We start from the raw sequence: 14476 nt of genomic DNA on the forward strand, positions 1-14476 counted from the left end.
CTACATGATACAGCGGTCACTAGGATCCTCTATGCATTCACACAGCAGTCCCTAGGATGCTCTGGAGGAAAACATTTAGCACCTTGGCCCATAGCTATTCAATTACTGCCCACAGTAAGACCGCAAATAGCCCTGACTGTGCACTTAATGAGGATTCTATTCACACTAACCTGAAGTGTGAATAGATATCAGCATTAAGTATAGCTTCCAGAGCAAGTCACAGGCATACAGTAGGCGGTAATTGCATAACTTAAACCGGCAGCTACACTATGGCTGCTTATATTCGCCAAACCCCATAATAGGCTGGAAGGGTAGGATACAGACAAAACATTTTGGTATTCATGCACACTGCTAAAATGTGAATATTTACACCATAAAGATGTATGTACTGTACACACAACTGTAAAAGAAATTCGTCATACTATGGCCCCCATCAGTGTCGGACTGGGGCATGGAGGGCCCACCGAGGGGACACAGAGGGGGTGTGGCCAGCCACCACATTGGTTTTCCTAACCATTAGAGAACGCATGGACTGGGCCCTTTGATAAATATATTTAGTGAATACTGTTAGTGCATACATGATAATGTAGTAGAGCAGTGGTCTCCAACCTTAATTGGGGTGTGAGCTACTTTCGGAAAATAAAACCTCTGAAGGAGCTACCCCCTCCCCCCAATGCGCGTGCGTTCCTGCAAAAGTGGGTGTGGCCTCACAAAAATGGGTGTGGTCTCACAACTACAAGTAATGCCCCCCCGCGTAGTGCCAGATACACAAATAATGCCCCTCAGCAGTGCCAGATACACAAATAATGCCGCCAGCAGTGTCAGATATAGAAATAATGCCCCCAAGCAGTGCCAGATACAATTCCCCCCGCAGTGCCATTTAAAATGCCCTCCGCAGCGCCAGATAAAATGACCCCCTGCAGTGTCCGATGCAGTGTCTGATACAGTGCTAACCCTTGCTGGCTTCTTCTACTGCCGCCGGTGCTGCTCCTCCTGTATGAGGGACGGAAGGGGAGGAGAGCGCTGCGCGTGCCTCTCCTGTGCAGTCCGTAGAGCGGCTGTGGTGAGGGTGACAGAGTCTCCGGCGGCGGCGGGCATTTAAAATATGGTGCCAGTAAGTGAGCCAATCAAAGCTCATGGTCCGGCAGCCAATCAGGTGCCACCATTGCGGGTCCACGAGCTCTGATTGGCTGACGGCCGGCACCATATTAAAAATGAAGGGAAGAGGAGTGCCAGTGACTGCCCAAGCCCGTGCGCTCTGTGAGCTACCGAAAATACTACGGCGAGCTACCGGTAGCTCGTGAGCTATGGGTTGGAGATCACTGTAGTAGAGTAACAACAGCAATGCATTGTAAACAATAAACCATAGTACTGGCAGTATTAGGTAACATGTATGAGGTATAATTCTAGAACATAGTCTGGAACCTGATCCCTAGAGGAGGGGGGAGGGGCAGTGGGGCCCACCGGGGGTTTACCCTGTGGGCCAGTCCAACCCTGGCCCCCATTTATCAGTAAAACATAACTCCTTCAGCACTCTCTAACAGTGACGTGTGGTGGGGTGAGGCAGGTGGGATAGTGCCTCCCCACCTATCTTTTCTGCACTTCTCTGATCAAAACTTACCAAATTTCCAGGAGTGTATACCTCTGCACTTTTGCATAATGCCCACATGAACCCTTTGTCTCATAAATGTGTGTGTAAATCTGGCTCAGGTACTAGCCAGTGCCTCCTGAGCCATTTACCTCACCGAATGTCCCTGCTCTCTAAATAGGTTATGACCTCTTTTCGGTACAGAATATTTAACAAATAGCGTTAAGCTTACCGCAGTTTGTTACTGTACCACTTACAGCATCTCTAAATGGTGATAGCGATACGGTACCCATTGCCAGCAACAGCCTTTCCTACTTCCAGGTATTGGCGGATCTCTGTCGGGTTAAAGACTAACCATTGCGCATGGGCCTGACACAGCAGCTAGGCTGCCAGCAACAGGGAGGAGGAGTCTGACAAAATATGCCACAGGTAAAAAGTGCCATTGCTAAATGGGGCCCATAGTTTGAATGTTTGTTAACTTTGACTAAGAAGCAAGTCCAGACATTAATAAAACTCTAAATATTTTGAATGCTAAGAAAAATTAAACTAGTGAAAATAATATAGCTAAAAGCACCCACAGTGTGTATTACTCATAAAAGCTTTTAACCTTATACATAAATAAAATAACTTTACAATCAACACTATATTTATCCCGAATTTTAGCATTTAAACAATTACGCCACCTGACCCTTCCAAACCGACCTAGTGTTTAACAGAGAAGAACCCATACGTCATGTCTGTGTGAAGGCAATGGCTCAGTTGCCACGGCAATAACTTGTGACTTAACAGATCTTGATGTAGGTTGATGACCTGTTCAGTATAACCTTGAGAAAGACTTTAATTCATCACTAATTGTAGCTTATACCTGCAACAGTAAGTGATGCAGTCAATTATTTTTACCAGCATATTATGCTTGTTGTTAATGGGCTTGGGCATTTGATCAAATATAATAGAACAAAATTATTCAAGACTGAAATAACAAAGCATTGCAAAAACCATTATAATATCCATTTAATTCCACACACTGTACCAATATTAAAATGCGAACTCATTAAAAAGCATTCATTGTGTCTGCCACTCTCCTGTTTTCACTGTCGTGTACATACAGTTTCTCGATACAAAATAATCCCTAGTGATGAGAGAAGACAGAGAGCAGATTATTTATGAACTGTGCCACTGTAGTGTATATATTACAGGCATCTCTTTTAGCTGAGATATAATACAGCATTTTACTATGAGACTAATTAACAACACTGCTTTCTTAAACGCCTTTTCTTGTCTCAGCACTAAGGAACACATTACTAATTCATAACTACTGTACATTAAAAGTGAAAATCATGGACTGTGTAACTCATTAATAGCAGCTGTGTGTGAGGCATCAAGAAGCCACATTATTTCTGCTGCACAACTGTCTCCTTTTGATTGAAGTTTGGACCTCACTGAATGGAAGGAGGAATAAAAAATCCATAGTACAGGCTGTCTGTCTGTATCCGACAAGGGATGCAGCACTGAATCGCGTCAGTGCTGTTCTGTTCTGCTAGACCATTGTTTATTATTACCAGTACCAAGGTTAACTTATTTCAATGCCGACCAAGGATATGGGTCAGCAGGGGCAGAAACTGAGTGTTTGGTAATATGTGGCAGAGAATGGAAGCTGTAACCTTTTACCTGCCGACAATCAGAGGAGACTGGTGATAGATAGCACTTGGGAGCTCTCGCTTCTTTCTGTTTCCTCACAGCAGCCCCCCTGAGATGATGCAGAATAGCTGCAGACCCAGCGATTTAGGATGCAGCACAGCTACATAGACAGGGGGAGAGGGGGCGATAGGAGGAGAGGACGGGGCATAGATAGATGACGTCCTACAATGATGGGTGTTACCAGTACATTAATCGTAGGGATTTTAATTGTAAAGTAGCCAGTGGTGTGTTTGCTTTGCCTGCTGCTTACATGTGAGCTGCAGTGCTCCTTCCCCCTCCTCCTCCCACCTCCACACAGCAGACCTCCCCCCTCTTTTGTGAGGTCTGCAGATAAGAGACAGAAGGGATAGGGCTGGCAGGCGATCAGTACTCTCTCACTGCACCACAAGGAGGTAAAAATAGAGGAGGAAAAGATATTAGGACACTGCAGGCAAAGAGGAAGAGATTACATACTGCATACGGACGTCAGGAGAGCAGCCGTCTGGGCACAGGGTGTATGTACGGGCTGCTCTGCATAGAAAGAACCGGCCACCTCAGAGAGAGGAGAGAGAGAGAGATGATCTGCTGCTGATGGTTATGAAGAGGAAAACATTTCCCGATTTGTAGCAAGCTGCATCGTTACTACACAGAAAGGGGATTATTATCAGCAGAGCAATGCAAGCCAGCAGCCTTCTCAGGCTCACCCACTTTCTCCAGCGTTCATGAATCGGCCACTCAGAATTATTATTACTACTACGCTGCTTTCCTTGTGTGTACTGACTGAGATTGCCATTCATCAAATTGAAGGAGAAGGAATTAAGTATCCCCTCTGATGTGGCTGCTACTGCTGCTTCCCAAGCTGTGATCTAACTTGTAGGAGGACTTGGCTGTATTAGTGACTGCACTGAGGGCAATCACAAGTCGTGTGCTCTGCGCACATCACCAGCCTCCTGCAATAGTGTAAGGGAAGCAGATTGTAGCTAGAGGAGAGAGACCTGGGAAAATGGCCACTCTGCTGCGGAAAATAGGACTGATTCGTCTTCACGACAGAGATACAGAAGACCCCAAGCACTATCATCACCATCACCGCAACCAGCAGGGATCACTGAAGAACAGCAAGGGGAAGAATAGCAGCAACAAACAGCAAGGTGGCTCAGCAGGAGGAGGAGGTGGTGGTGGTGGTGGTGGGAGTAGTGGTGGGGGCAGCGGTGGATGCTGCAGCAATAACTCCACCACAACATCGGAGGGGATAGTTGTCCAGGCTGATAGCAAGGGCAAAAAGACTGAGCAGTGTCAAAAAGACAAGCACTGTACTGCCGGTGGCAAGGAGAAAAATAGTGCCAAAGAAACCAGCACTCCCACCATTAGGAAGGAGACCAAACAGCAAGGTGTTGGAGGTGGCAGTGGAGTAGTAGGGAACAAGCAAAATGGGGGTTCCTCTTTGCAGCCCCTCGTGCCCCCCAACAGGCAGCACTGCACCCAGGTGAGGAGCAGACGTCTGATGAAGGAGCTTCAAGACATCCGCAAGCTTAGCGACCACTTCATCTCCGTGGAGCTGGTGGATGACAGTCTATTTGACTGGAACATAAAGCTGCACCAGGTGGACAAGGACTCCACCCTCTGGCAGGACATGAAGGAAACTAACACAGAGTACATCTTGCTGAACCTTACCTTTCCGGACAACTTTCCCTTCTCACCACCTTTTATGAGGGTGCTGAGTCCCAGGTTGGAGAATGGCTATGTGCTGGATGGGGGAGCTATCTGCATGGAGCTTCTCACCCCTAGGGGATGGTCCAGTGCCTACACGGTGGAGGCAGTCATGAGGCAGTTCGCAGCCAGTCTGGTTAAGGGCCAGGTAAGCATGGGGAAGTCATCCATCAGATTCCGGGATGAACGGCATAGATAGCACTTTGCTCACTGATCCAGAACATCTCATTCATAATGCATGGATTTATATATTTATATGTTTTCATATTTTTGCCAGTGAAATTTCAGTAATAGAGCCAAATTGAAAGATGCATGTTGTTAAATGCTTTATACAGTGTGGCAATTCATACAGGCAAGAATTGAAAACAAGTGATTGTTTGTTGCATATATCAGATTTATAAATCAAAACACAACATTTTATTTGCCAACACAACCATTTTCTACTGGTATTTTAAAGTACAAATCGGAAAAAAATATCTCATGTATTGTTTTCAGTAAAGTATATGAAAACCCCCTCATAATATAGAGATAGATCTTATCACTTGGAAAATAAATCAGTCTTCTGTGCAAATGAGATAGTGGCTCCTTCATTGTTCTCAACTAGTCACTGAGCTTCAGGAGATTGTGAGGATTGTAATTAGCCACTGACCATTTGCTGACCTCAGATTTTCATTTACTGTCTAGCAATTCTATGTTATTTTCAGATAACATCTGCTTGTAGGGTTAGGGTTATAGAGCCCTAAGGAATACAGGAGCAATCAAGGACACCTCCCTGCAATGAGGCTTTGTAACATGGGTGATTTAGTGTAGTTATAAACCATTTCATTGTGTATTTAAATAAATATTTAATGTATTTGCTATATTTTAGAAAAGAAAATCTATGCAATTTTAGAATTTTAGTGATAACAGCTAGAAGGCACTTACTGTTAAATAGAAGTTCACAACATACTGTATTTAGTTATAGTAAAATTATTGCAAGTTCTTAAAACCAGATTTATTTATTATATACATTTGATTACTTTAGTGAATAGGGATTGTGTTGATCTAAAAAGGAGATTATTAGCCCTGCAAACATTTTTTTTATATGAATTCAATACCTAAGGTATTTTAAGTATGATTTCTTCCGTCTTGACTTCTTCTCATTGGAACAATGAAATTATCTATCTATCTATCTATCTATCTATCTATCTATCTATCTATCTATCTATCTATCTATCTCCTTTTTGCATTAGGTTGTATGCATTGTACACTATAGTTATTACTTATTGAATAGTATTTATATAATCAAATAATCTTCAATGGTGTCCTTTGCATGAATATCTTGCATCACTCGTGGTTATATTTCTCTACTTATGGTCTCTCTATTTGGTAGGCAAATTCCTACATCAATTATGCAAAAACGAGCATAATCCTCGCTAATTAGCAAAGGGTTAATGGACAAAATAATTAATCGCTTCTACAATATCACACTGTAGAGAGCAAGTCATTGCTCTCTACAGCGCTTTTACGTTTTCTGCTATACAAGTAGCAGGAAAGCATTATAACTTTTTCTATAACGCCATCTCAGAATGGCGTTATATGAAGAAATATCCTAATTTCAGCCCAAAACTACAGGGGCAGGGAGATCTTGTTCAATAAGTACCTATAGCCAGATGAAACTCCACCCACTCTCCGCCCATCATTCGGTAATTACACTTTAAGTGTTCCCTGCCTCTAAACTCCCCAAGTTTACATCTTCGTATGGTCTCCCCCAATGGATCTCCTCACCCTCCAATGTGAGTGAGCACTCAGTTGATCTGGTCTTTACTCACCGTTGTAATATTTCTGATTACACCAGTTCCCCATTCCCCCTCTTTAACCATCAACTTCTCTCTTTTAACTTATCCCTCTTTCCTTCTCCACCTCTGCATCCTAAGGCTACCATCACTAAGTATAACATTGAGGCTATCAACACTGTGTCCTTTTCCCTCCTGGTCGACTTAGTTCTCTCACCTATTTTCTCTCTCCTGCCCTGAACAAGTGACTTTTCTGTACAGTACCTCCCTCACTTCTGTCCTTGACTGCGTAGCTCCAGTGATCACTACTCACCCACGCACAGCCACACCTCAACTCTGTCATTCCAAATGCACCATTTACCTGCAAAAGTGTTCATGAACCACCAAGCGACAACGGAGGAAATCATGCTCCAAGGTAGACTTCCTCTCTTCCTTTCAACTTATGCTCTTATCCTACAGTGCTGCCCTCTCCATCTCAAAAAATAGCCATAATTCAAGAACCTCTTCTCCTCGCAGTCCCCAAACCCCCGGCATCTCTTAACCACTTTCAACTCCCTTCTCTGCCCACCCACTCCTCACTTCCCCTCCTCACTCTCTGCCCTTGGCTTTGCAACCCACTTCACATATTAAATTGACACCAGATGTCACAGACCCTCAGCACCCCAATCCCTCCTTTCCCAGCCTACCTCTCCCCCCATCTATCTTACCAACTCTGACTCTTCTCCCCCTCTGTCTGGAGATAAAGTTATGGTCACTGCTTCTACTTCCCTCTTTGATCTGATCCCCTCCCGCCTCATCCACTACCTATCTCCTTCTGCCTGTTCTTATTTTGCCCACTTCTTCAATCTTTCTCTCTCATCAGGCACTGTCTCCATCTGCATGAAGCATTCCCTCATCCCCCCCATTCTTAAAAAAACCTACCCTTTATCCTAACACTCCATCCAACTACAATCCCATGTCTCTCCTCCCTTTTGCCTCCAATCTCTTTCAGCGTCTACAATCTCCTTACTGTCTTTCTTTCCTCCCACTCCCTGCTTGATCCATTTCAGTCTGGCTTCTGTGCTCTCCACTCCGCTGAAACTGCCCTAAAGTCAGCAGTGACTTCCATGCTGCCAAATCCAAGGGCCATATGCTCATTCTTCTTGACCTTTCTACTGCTTTTGACTCTGTGGACCACCCTCTCCTCCTGCAAATTCTTCACATCCTTGGCCTACGTGATATGGCCCTTTCCTGGCTGTCCTCCTACCTCTCTGACCATTTCTTCTCCACTCCTCCCATGTCTCCGCTTCCACCCATTTCCATTAACATTAGGTGTCACCCAATGTTCTGTTCTTGGACCTCTACTATTCTACACTTTGTGGACAAAAGTGATTGGACACTGACAGCAAATAGATCAACAAGATTTTATTGACTTCAGTACTTTATAGGACCACCATGTGCAGTGGTTACTGCAGACACCTTTCTTGCAAACTGTCCACAAGTTTCTGGACAACAGCAGGTGGTATGTTTTGCCATTTCGCCTTAAGTGCAGTGACCATAGAATGCACCCTTCGCTCCAATTCATCCCAGAGGTTCTCAGTGGGGTTAAGACTGTGAGCTGGCCAGTCCAAATTTTCTGTATACCAGTCAAGCGTAGCCCTGGAAACATGACAGGTTGCATTGTCGTACTGATAAAAATATATGTTGTTTCCATAGAACTGCCACAATTTGGGGAACACAGAGTTATCAAGAACATCTCTATATGTCTCAGGGTTAAGGTGACCATGCATTACAACTAATGGACCCTTGCCAAACCAGCTGAAACAGCCCCATAGCATAACGCCACTACCTCCATGCTTAACTGTAAGTATTGTTCACTTGGGCATCAGACTTTCGCCTGGCAATCGCCAAAACCAAACACGTACATCTGATCTAAAAAGTGTAAATCGTGATTTGTCATTCCATAACACTCACCACCATTGTCCCAGTGTCCAGTTTTTGTGCTTTTTACACCATCGTAAGCGCTGGTCTGCATTTTTTTTGTGATTAGTGTTTTATGATCAGCTGCTCGCCCATAATATCCAAGTGCATAGCCCTGCCTAAAAATGTTCTTGTTGAAACTGGCACATTAATGGCCATTTAGAACTTGTATGCAATGGTATGCATGGGTCGACCCCTGTTCTTTCGCAGCTTCCTGGTTAGCACTCGTCGGTGCCTGGGTTGCAATTTCAGTGGTCTTCTAGGGCAAGGTACATTCCTGCAATGACTTTTTTCTTCCACACATTAATGACAAAAGACACAGTGGATTTAGGAATCTTCCTAACATCCGCAATGCTTCTCACACTCATACCCTCAGATCGAGCAGCCTATGATGATCCCCTTTCAAGCTCAGTTAGCCCCGTCCGGCAAGCCATTTCATTAGCAAATATTTTAATCAGTGCCCCTCTAGCCATTTATACCTTTACGAACACGTCTGCTGCAGGAGCACACCACTTCGCTTGTGCGGGGCTGTCCAGTCACTATTGTCTATAAAGTGTATATGCTCTCTTTCGTTGAGCTCATCATTTTTGACTTCCAATATCATCTCTACGCTGATGATACTCAGAACTACAATTCCTCCCCTGACCCCCCCCCCCCCCCCCTTATCACTTGTATCTCTTTCTGTATGTCCTTGAGTTTTCTTAAACTTATCATGCAGCTGAGGCTGAGCTCATCATTTTTCCAACCTCCCGCATAACCTCAACTCACACAACTTCATTATCTATTGACAGCACTACCATCACCTCTAGCCCCCAAGTATGTTGTCATGGAGTTATCCTTGACTCCTACCTTCTTCAAATCATGCATTCACTACCTTTCGCAGTCCTGTCGTTTCCATCTCAAAAATATTTCTAGGATCAGATAATTTCTCACCCATGCTGCTTCTAAAACCATCATCCACTCACTGGTCATTTCCTGCTGAACTACTGTAACCTCCTCCTATCTGGCCTCCTTGACTCCCACCATTTTACACTCCAATCTGTCCTCAATGCTGCCGCCCAGCTCATCTTACTCCCCAAACGTACTACATCTGCCTTCACCCAGTTCTTCAAGCCCTACGCTGCCTCCCCTTCAGAACACAATTCAAGCTTCTCACATTCACTTACAAAGCCCTCACCCAATCTTCCCCATTTGCATCTCTGGCCTTATCTCTCTTGACACTTTTGCCTGCTCCTTGCTCCACAATGAAAGCCGCCTCCTGCCAACTGATTACTTCCTCCCACTCCCGTCTCTGAGATTTTGCCCATGCTGCTCCCTACCTCTGGAATTCTCTCACTCTCTCTATCAGACTCTCCACTTCTGTACAAAACTTCAGATGGGTTCTTCTTCATCAAACCCAGCCATCTCTCATCCTAATCCACTGCCCTGCTTACTGTCTACCCGATCTGTGTCACACCTGTCTGTCCCTCTCTTTTAAAATGTAAACTCCAATGAGCAGTGACCCCTTCCCTCGTGCTTTATCTTCACCTAACTTATACTATCATATACTCCATACTGCGTGCAACGGTACCCAACAGTTTGTTTCTGAAGCCCTGCCACCTATTTGCTCTAACCGCTGATGCAGCAATATTTATAAACCATGCACATGTCCTGCAATGTTTTGTACTGAAAGTAATTTTTCTCTTGTTTTGCTCACATGTTTATGTACTTTAGGGGTAATTCAGACCTGATCATAGCTGCAAATTTGTTAGCCGTTGGGCAAAACCATGTGCACTGCAGGAAGGGGGAGGGGGGGGGGGGAGGGGGAAGGGGGGGAGGGGGGGGGGGGGGGGGGGGGGGGAGGGGCGGGAGGGCAGATATAACATGCGCAGAGAGAGTTAGATTTGGGTGGGGTGTGTTCAAACCGAAATCTAAATTGCAGTGTAAAAATAAAGCAGGCAGTATTTACTCTGCACAGAGGGGGTCATTCTGACCCGATCACACTCTGCAGTTTTTCGCTGCCGTGCGATCTGGTCTGGAATGCACATGCGCTACGGCTGCAGTGCGCAGGTGCGTCGCTGCCCAACGCCGGGGAACGCCAGGCAGCGAATGTTCTAACGAATATTTCGATCGCAGCAACGATTGCAAGGTGACTGACAGCAGGAAGGCGTTCCAGGGTGGCAACTGACCGCTTTCTGGGAGTGGAGAGAAAACGCAGGCGTGTCCAGGCGTTTGCAAGGCGGGTGTCTGACGTCAATTCCGGGACCTGACAGGCTGATCGCAGTGGCTGAGTAAGTTCAGAGCTATTCAGAAACTGCACAAAATGTTTTTGTACAGCTCCCGTGCACAAGCGTTCGCACACTTGCACAGCTAAAATACACCCCCCCATAGGCGGCGACTGTCTGATCGCACGGGCTGCAAAAAAGTTGCAGCATACGATCAACTCGGAATGATCCCCAGAAACAAAATAACCCACCCAAATCTAACTCTCTCTGCAAATGTTATATCTGCCACATCTGCAGTGCACATGGTTTTGCCCAACTGCTAACAAATTTGCTGCTACGATCAGGTCTGAATTACCTCCTTTGTTGGGTGCTGCGGAACTCTTGTGGTGCTATATATAAAAAAGGTTAATAATTATAATATTATTATTATTACTTGTGTACATATAAATGTATGAGCAAAGCAGGCAGTCTTCTTAGGGACTTTGCAAGGGCAGATGTTAATGCAACCGCTGTCACTGACAAGTTTTTCCCGAATAATGGGGAAAGTATTGAGAAACAAAAATGTTGTGTCGATGTTGACCAAAAATATTCAATAAAATAATGACACTTTTGCTGAATTGATGGGTATGAGTCATTGGGTCGACTCAACTTAGGTCGACAGTCATTAGGTCGACCACTGAAGGTGGACATGCATTAGGTCGACAGGGGCAATAGGTCGACATTGTCATTAGGTCGACATGCACTAGGTCGACAGGTCAAAAGGTCGACATGGGTTTTTGGACTTTTTCTGGTGTAGTTCTCTTCGTAAAGTGACGGGGAACCCCAATTAGTGCACCGTGTCCCCTCGCATGGCTCACAAGCTTCGGTAAAAGGTGCCTCGCTGCGCTCAGCACAGGTTACCGTTCCCAGTTGTAGTCCACGTTGATCGTCAAGTATGAAAAAGTCCAAAAAAAACCATGTCGACCTGTTGACCTAATGACCATGTCGACCTATTGACCATGTCGACCTAATGCATGTCGACATACAGTGATCGACCTAATGACTGTTGACCTAAGCTGTGTCGACCTAACAACCGTATCCCGAATGGAGTCCTATGTCTTGTAAAATTTTTGCATACATATCAATTATCTTACACCTGCTGTTCTATTTCTGGATCAATGTTACTGTCCTGACAAAGGAGATTAAACATCTCCGAAATGTTGACCTTTAACACCGACTTATCCCTGCAGCATTGAATGCCGAGTGCCGTTTATCTGGCTCTGCTGCATGATTTGGCTCTTCTGCATTTTGTTGATACGGGCACCGGGTTTAGTTGTTTTATTATTGGAGTGCCAGGTCTCTGTTGGTGTGAACACCCTTTTCCTTCAAAACAGCATCAGTTCTTCTAGGTACACTTTCATCCAGTTTTTGAAGGAACTCAGTAAGGAGATTGTTTCAAACATCTTGGAGAACTATCCACATATCTTCTGTGGATGTAGGCTTGCCAAATCCTTCACTGCTGCATGCAGACACTTATTTTAGTACCGCTCTCCAGCCCTTTGGCGAACAAACTGCCTTCTGTTACAGCCAAATATTTCACATTTTGCCATTTTTCTGCACCCCAGTTCCTATGTTTTAATGCATAGTTAAGTCGCTTGGCCTCGTCTCCATGTCAAAGGTATGGTTTTTTTGGACGCAATTTGTCCCTGAAGACAACTTCTGGCCAGACGTCTCCAAACATTAGGTGGGTTTACGTGGGTCCCACTGGCTTCTTCGAATTATGTGCTCATGGCCCTGATGGGCATCTTCTGATTTCGAAGGTAAGCATGATGTGTCTTTCATCTGATGCACTCAATTTCCTTCACTAACCACTACATCTACAGTCCTCAATGTTGCTTGTTTCTCTGTTCTTCAATGCTGAGAAATGCAGGCAGGTACTTATCCATCACTCAATACCATCTAGTGTTCCTTCTAGGCTGTTTCAGCAGGGTGCTGCTCCCTGCCCATTTTTGAAATGTGAAAAAGCACCCTGCCCTTTTTCAGTGGACCCTGCAGGACCATAAATCGCCCCCTTGTATACAGAATGCAGTAGTCAGAGTGCATGTTACAATGTTGTCGTCTACTCCTTTCCCACCTCTGAAATTGGAACACAATTTCTATCCTTAGCCAACTGGATGGCAGAGGAGGCACTGTAAATAACAGTGGGAAAGAACAGGGTAATCAGTGAGCATGTACTGCTTACAGTATTTCCCTAGTAGAACAGACTTATTTTTTTCCTATATATTTTAACCCATTGTTTAACTTTTCTGTTTTATAACACATACAGATTATTAACTACTTCAGCACTGGAAAAGACATTTATAATTATCTACAGTACTTATGTATATGCTACAGTCGATCTTTCAAGAAGACTGGACACATACAGTATGTTTCTCAGTACAGATGTAAGGTGTCATATATGTATGCATGGGTATATGATTTACTAAGGGAAAAATGTATGTACAAAAACTATAAACATATGCGCTATGCTTTGTGCACAAAGAGTCACATCAAAAATGTGCCCTTCAAAATAAAAATGTGCCCTCTTCAATGCTCAGCACCCTGCCCTAAAAAAATCCTAGAGTGAACACTATACCATCAGAGAGGCACCTGCTTGGCTCCAACTTTATTCTGCCGTAGGACAACGACCCCAAACATATAGCTTATGTCATTAAGAACTATCTTCACTGTAAAGAAGAACAAGGAGTTCGGGAAGTGATAATATGGCCTCTACAAAGCCCTAATCTCAACATCATTGAGTCTGTCTGAGATTACATTAAGAGACAGAAGTATTTGAGCAAACCTACATCTGTGGTTAGTTCTCCCAAGATGTTTGGAACAACCTCCTTGCAAATACTGGGTACAAGTGAACCTACTGCAGAAGAATTGATGCTGTTTTGAAGGCAAAGGGGTGGTCTCACCAAATATTGATTTGATTTGCCTAAAACTTTTGCACAGCAAATAGCATCTCACTGGGCTCCCGGGGTGCGCACACGCAGTGCTGCTGCTGCGCGTGCGCACTCCACAGAGTAATTCAGACTGCAATCGCTGCAGCGATGCAGTCTGAATTACCCCCTATGTCTCTCTCTCCCCATGTCCCTCTCACTATATCATTACACACTGTATACATATACTGTATACATATACTGTGTGTGTGTGTATATATATATATATATATATATATATATATATATATAAAATCAGGTTCCGGCACTCCAATAAGAAACAGTAACTTCAGCAGGTGCCCACACAATCCAAATGGGAATGATATGAGAACAGGGGTGCAGCACTCAGCCAGAGAAAAAAATCAACACAACAGCATGTAGCTCATCAACGTTTCAGTGTTATCTCACTATTGTCAAGATATACAGTGATTATATATATATATATATATATATATATATATATATATATATATATATAGAGGGCTAGATGCATCATTGCTTGGAAAGTGATACAATGGAAAGTGAAAAAGTGCCAGCCAATCAGCTCCTAACTGCCATTTTTCAAACACAGCCTGTGATATGGCAGGTAGGAGCTGATTGGCT

The 14476-nt window shown here is 44.3% G+C and overlaps 1 protein-coding gene across 1 annotated transcript in view; it reads left to right on the forward strand.

Annotated features, from left to right (window-relative positions):
- The first annotated feature begins 3525 nt into the window (after positions 1–3525).
- Positions 3526–14476, forward strand: part of UBE2QL1 (ubiquitin conjugating enzyme E2 QL1) — a 97918-nt gene continuing 86967 nt past the window's right edge. The window contains exon 1 of the mRNA XM_063922935.1: positions 3526–5120. Within this exon, the coding sequence (XP_063779005.1) occupies positions 4269–5120 (852 nt within the window). The 5' untranslated portion in view covers positions 3526–4268. The remainder of the gene's footprint in view (positions 5121–14476) is intronic.

The sequence above is a fragment of the Pseudophryne corroboree genome, chromosome 5 (assembly GCF_028390025.1).
Source record: "Pseudophryne corroboree isolate aPseCor3 chromosome 5, aPseCor3.hap2, whole genome shotgun sequence".
NCBI lineage: Eukaryota > Metazoa > Chordata > Amphibia > Anura > Myobatrachidae > Pseudophryne > Pseudophryne corroboree.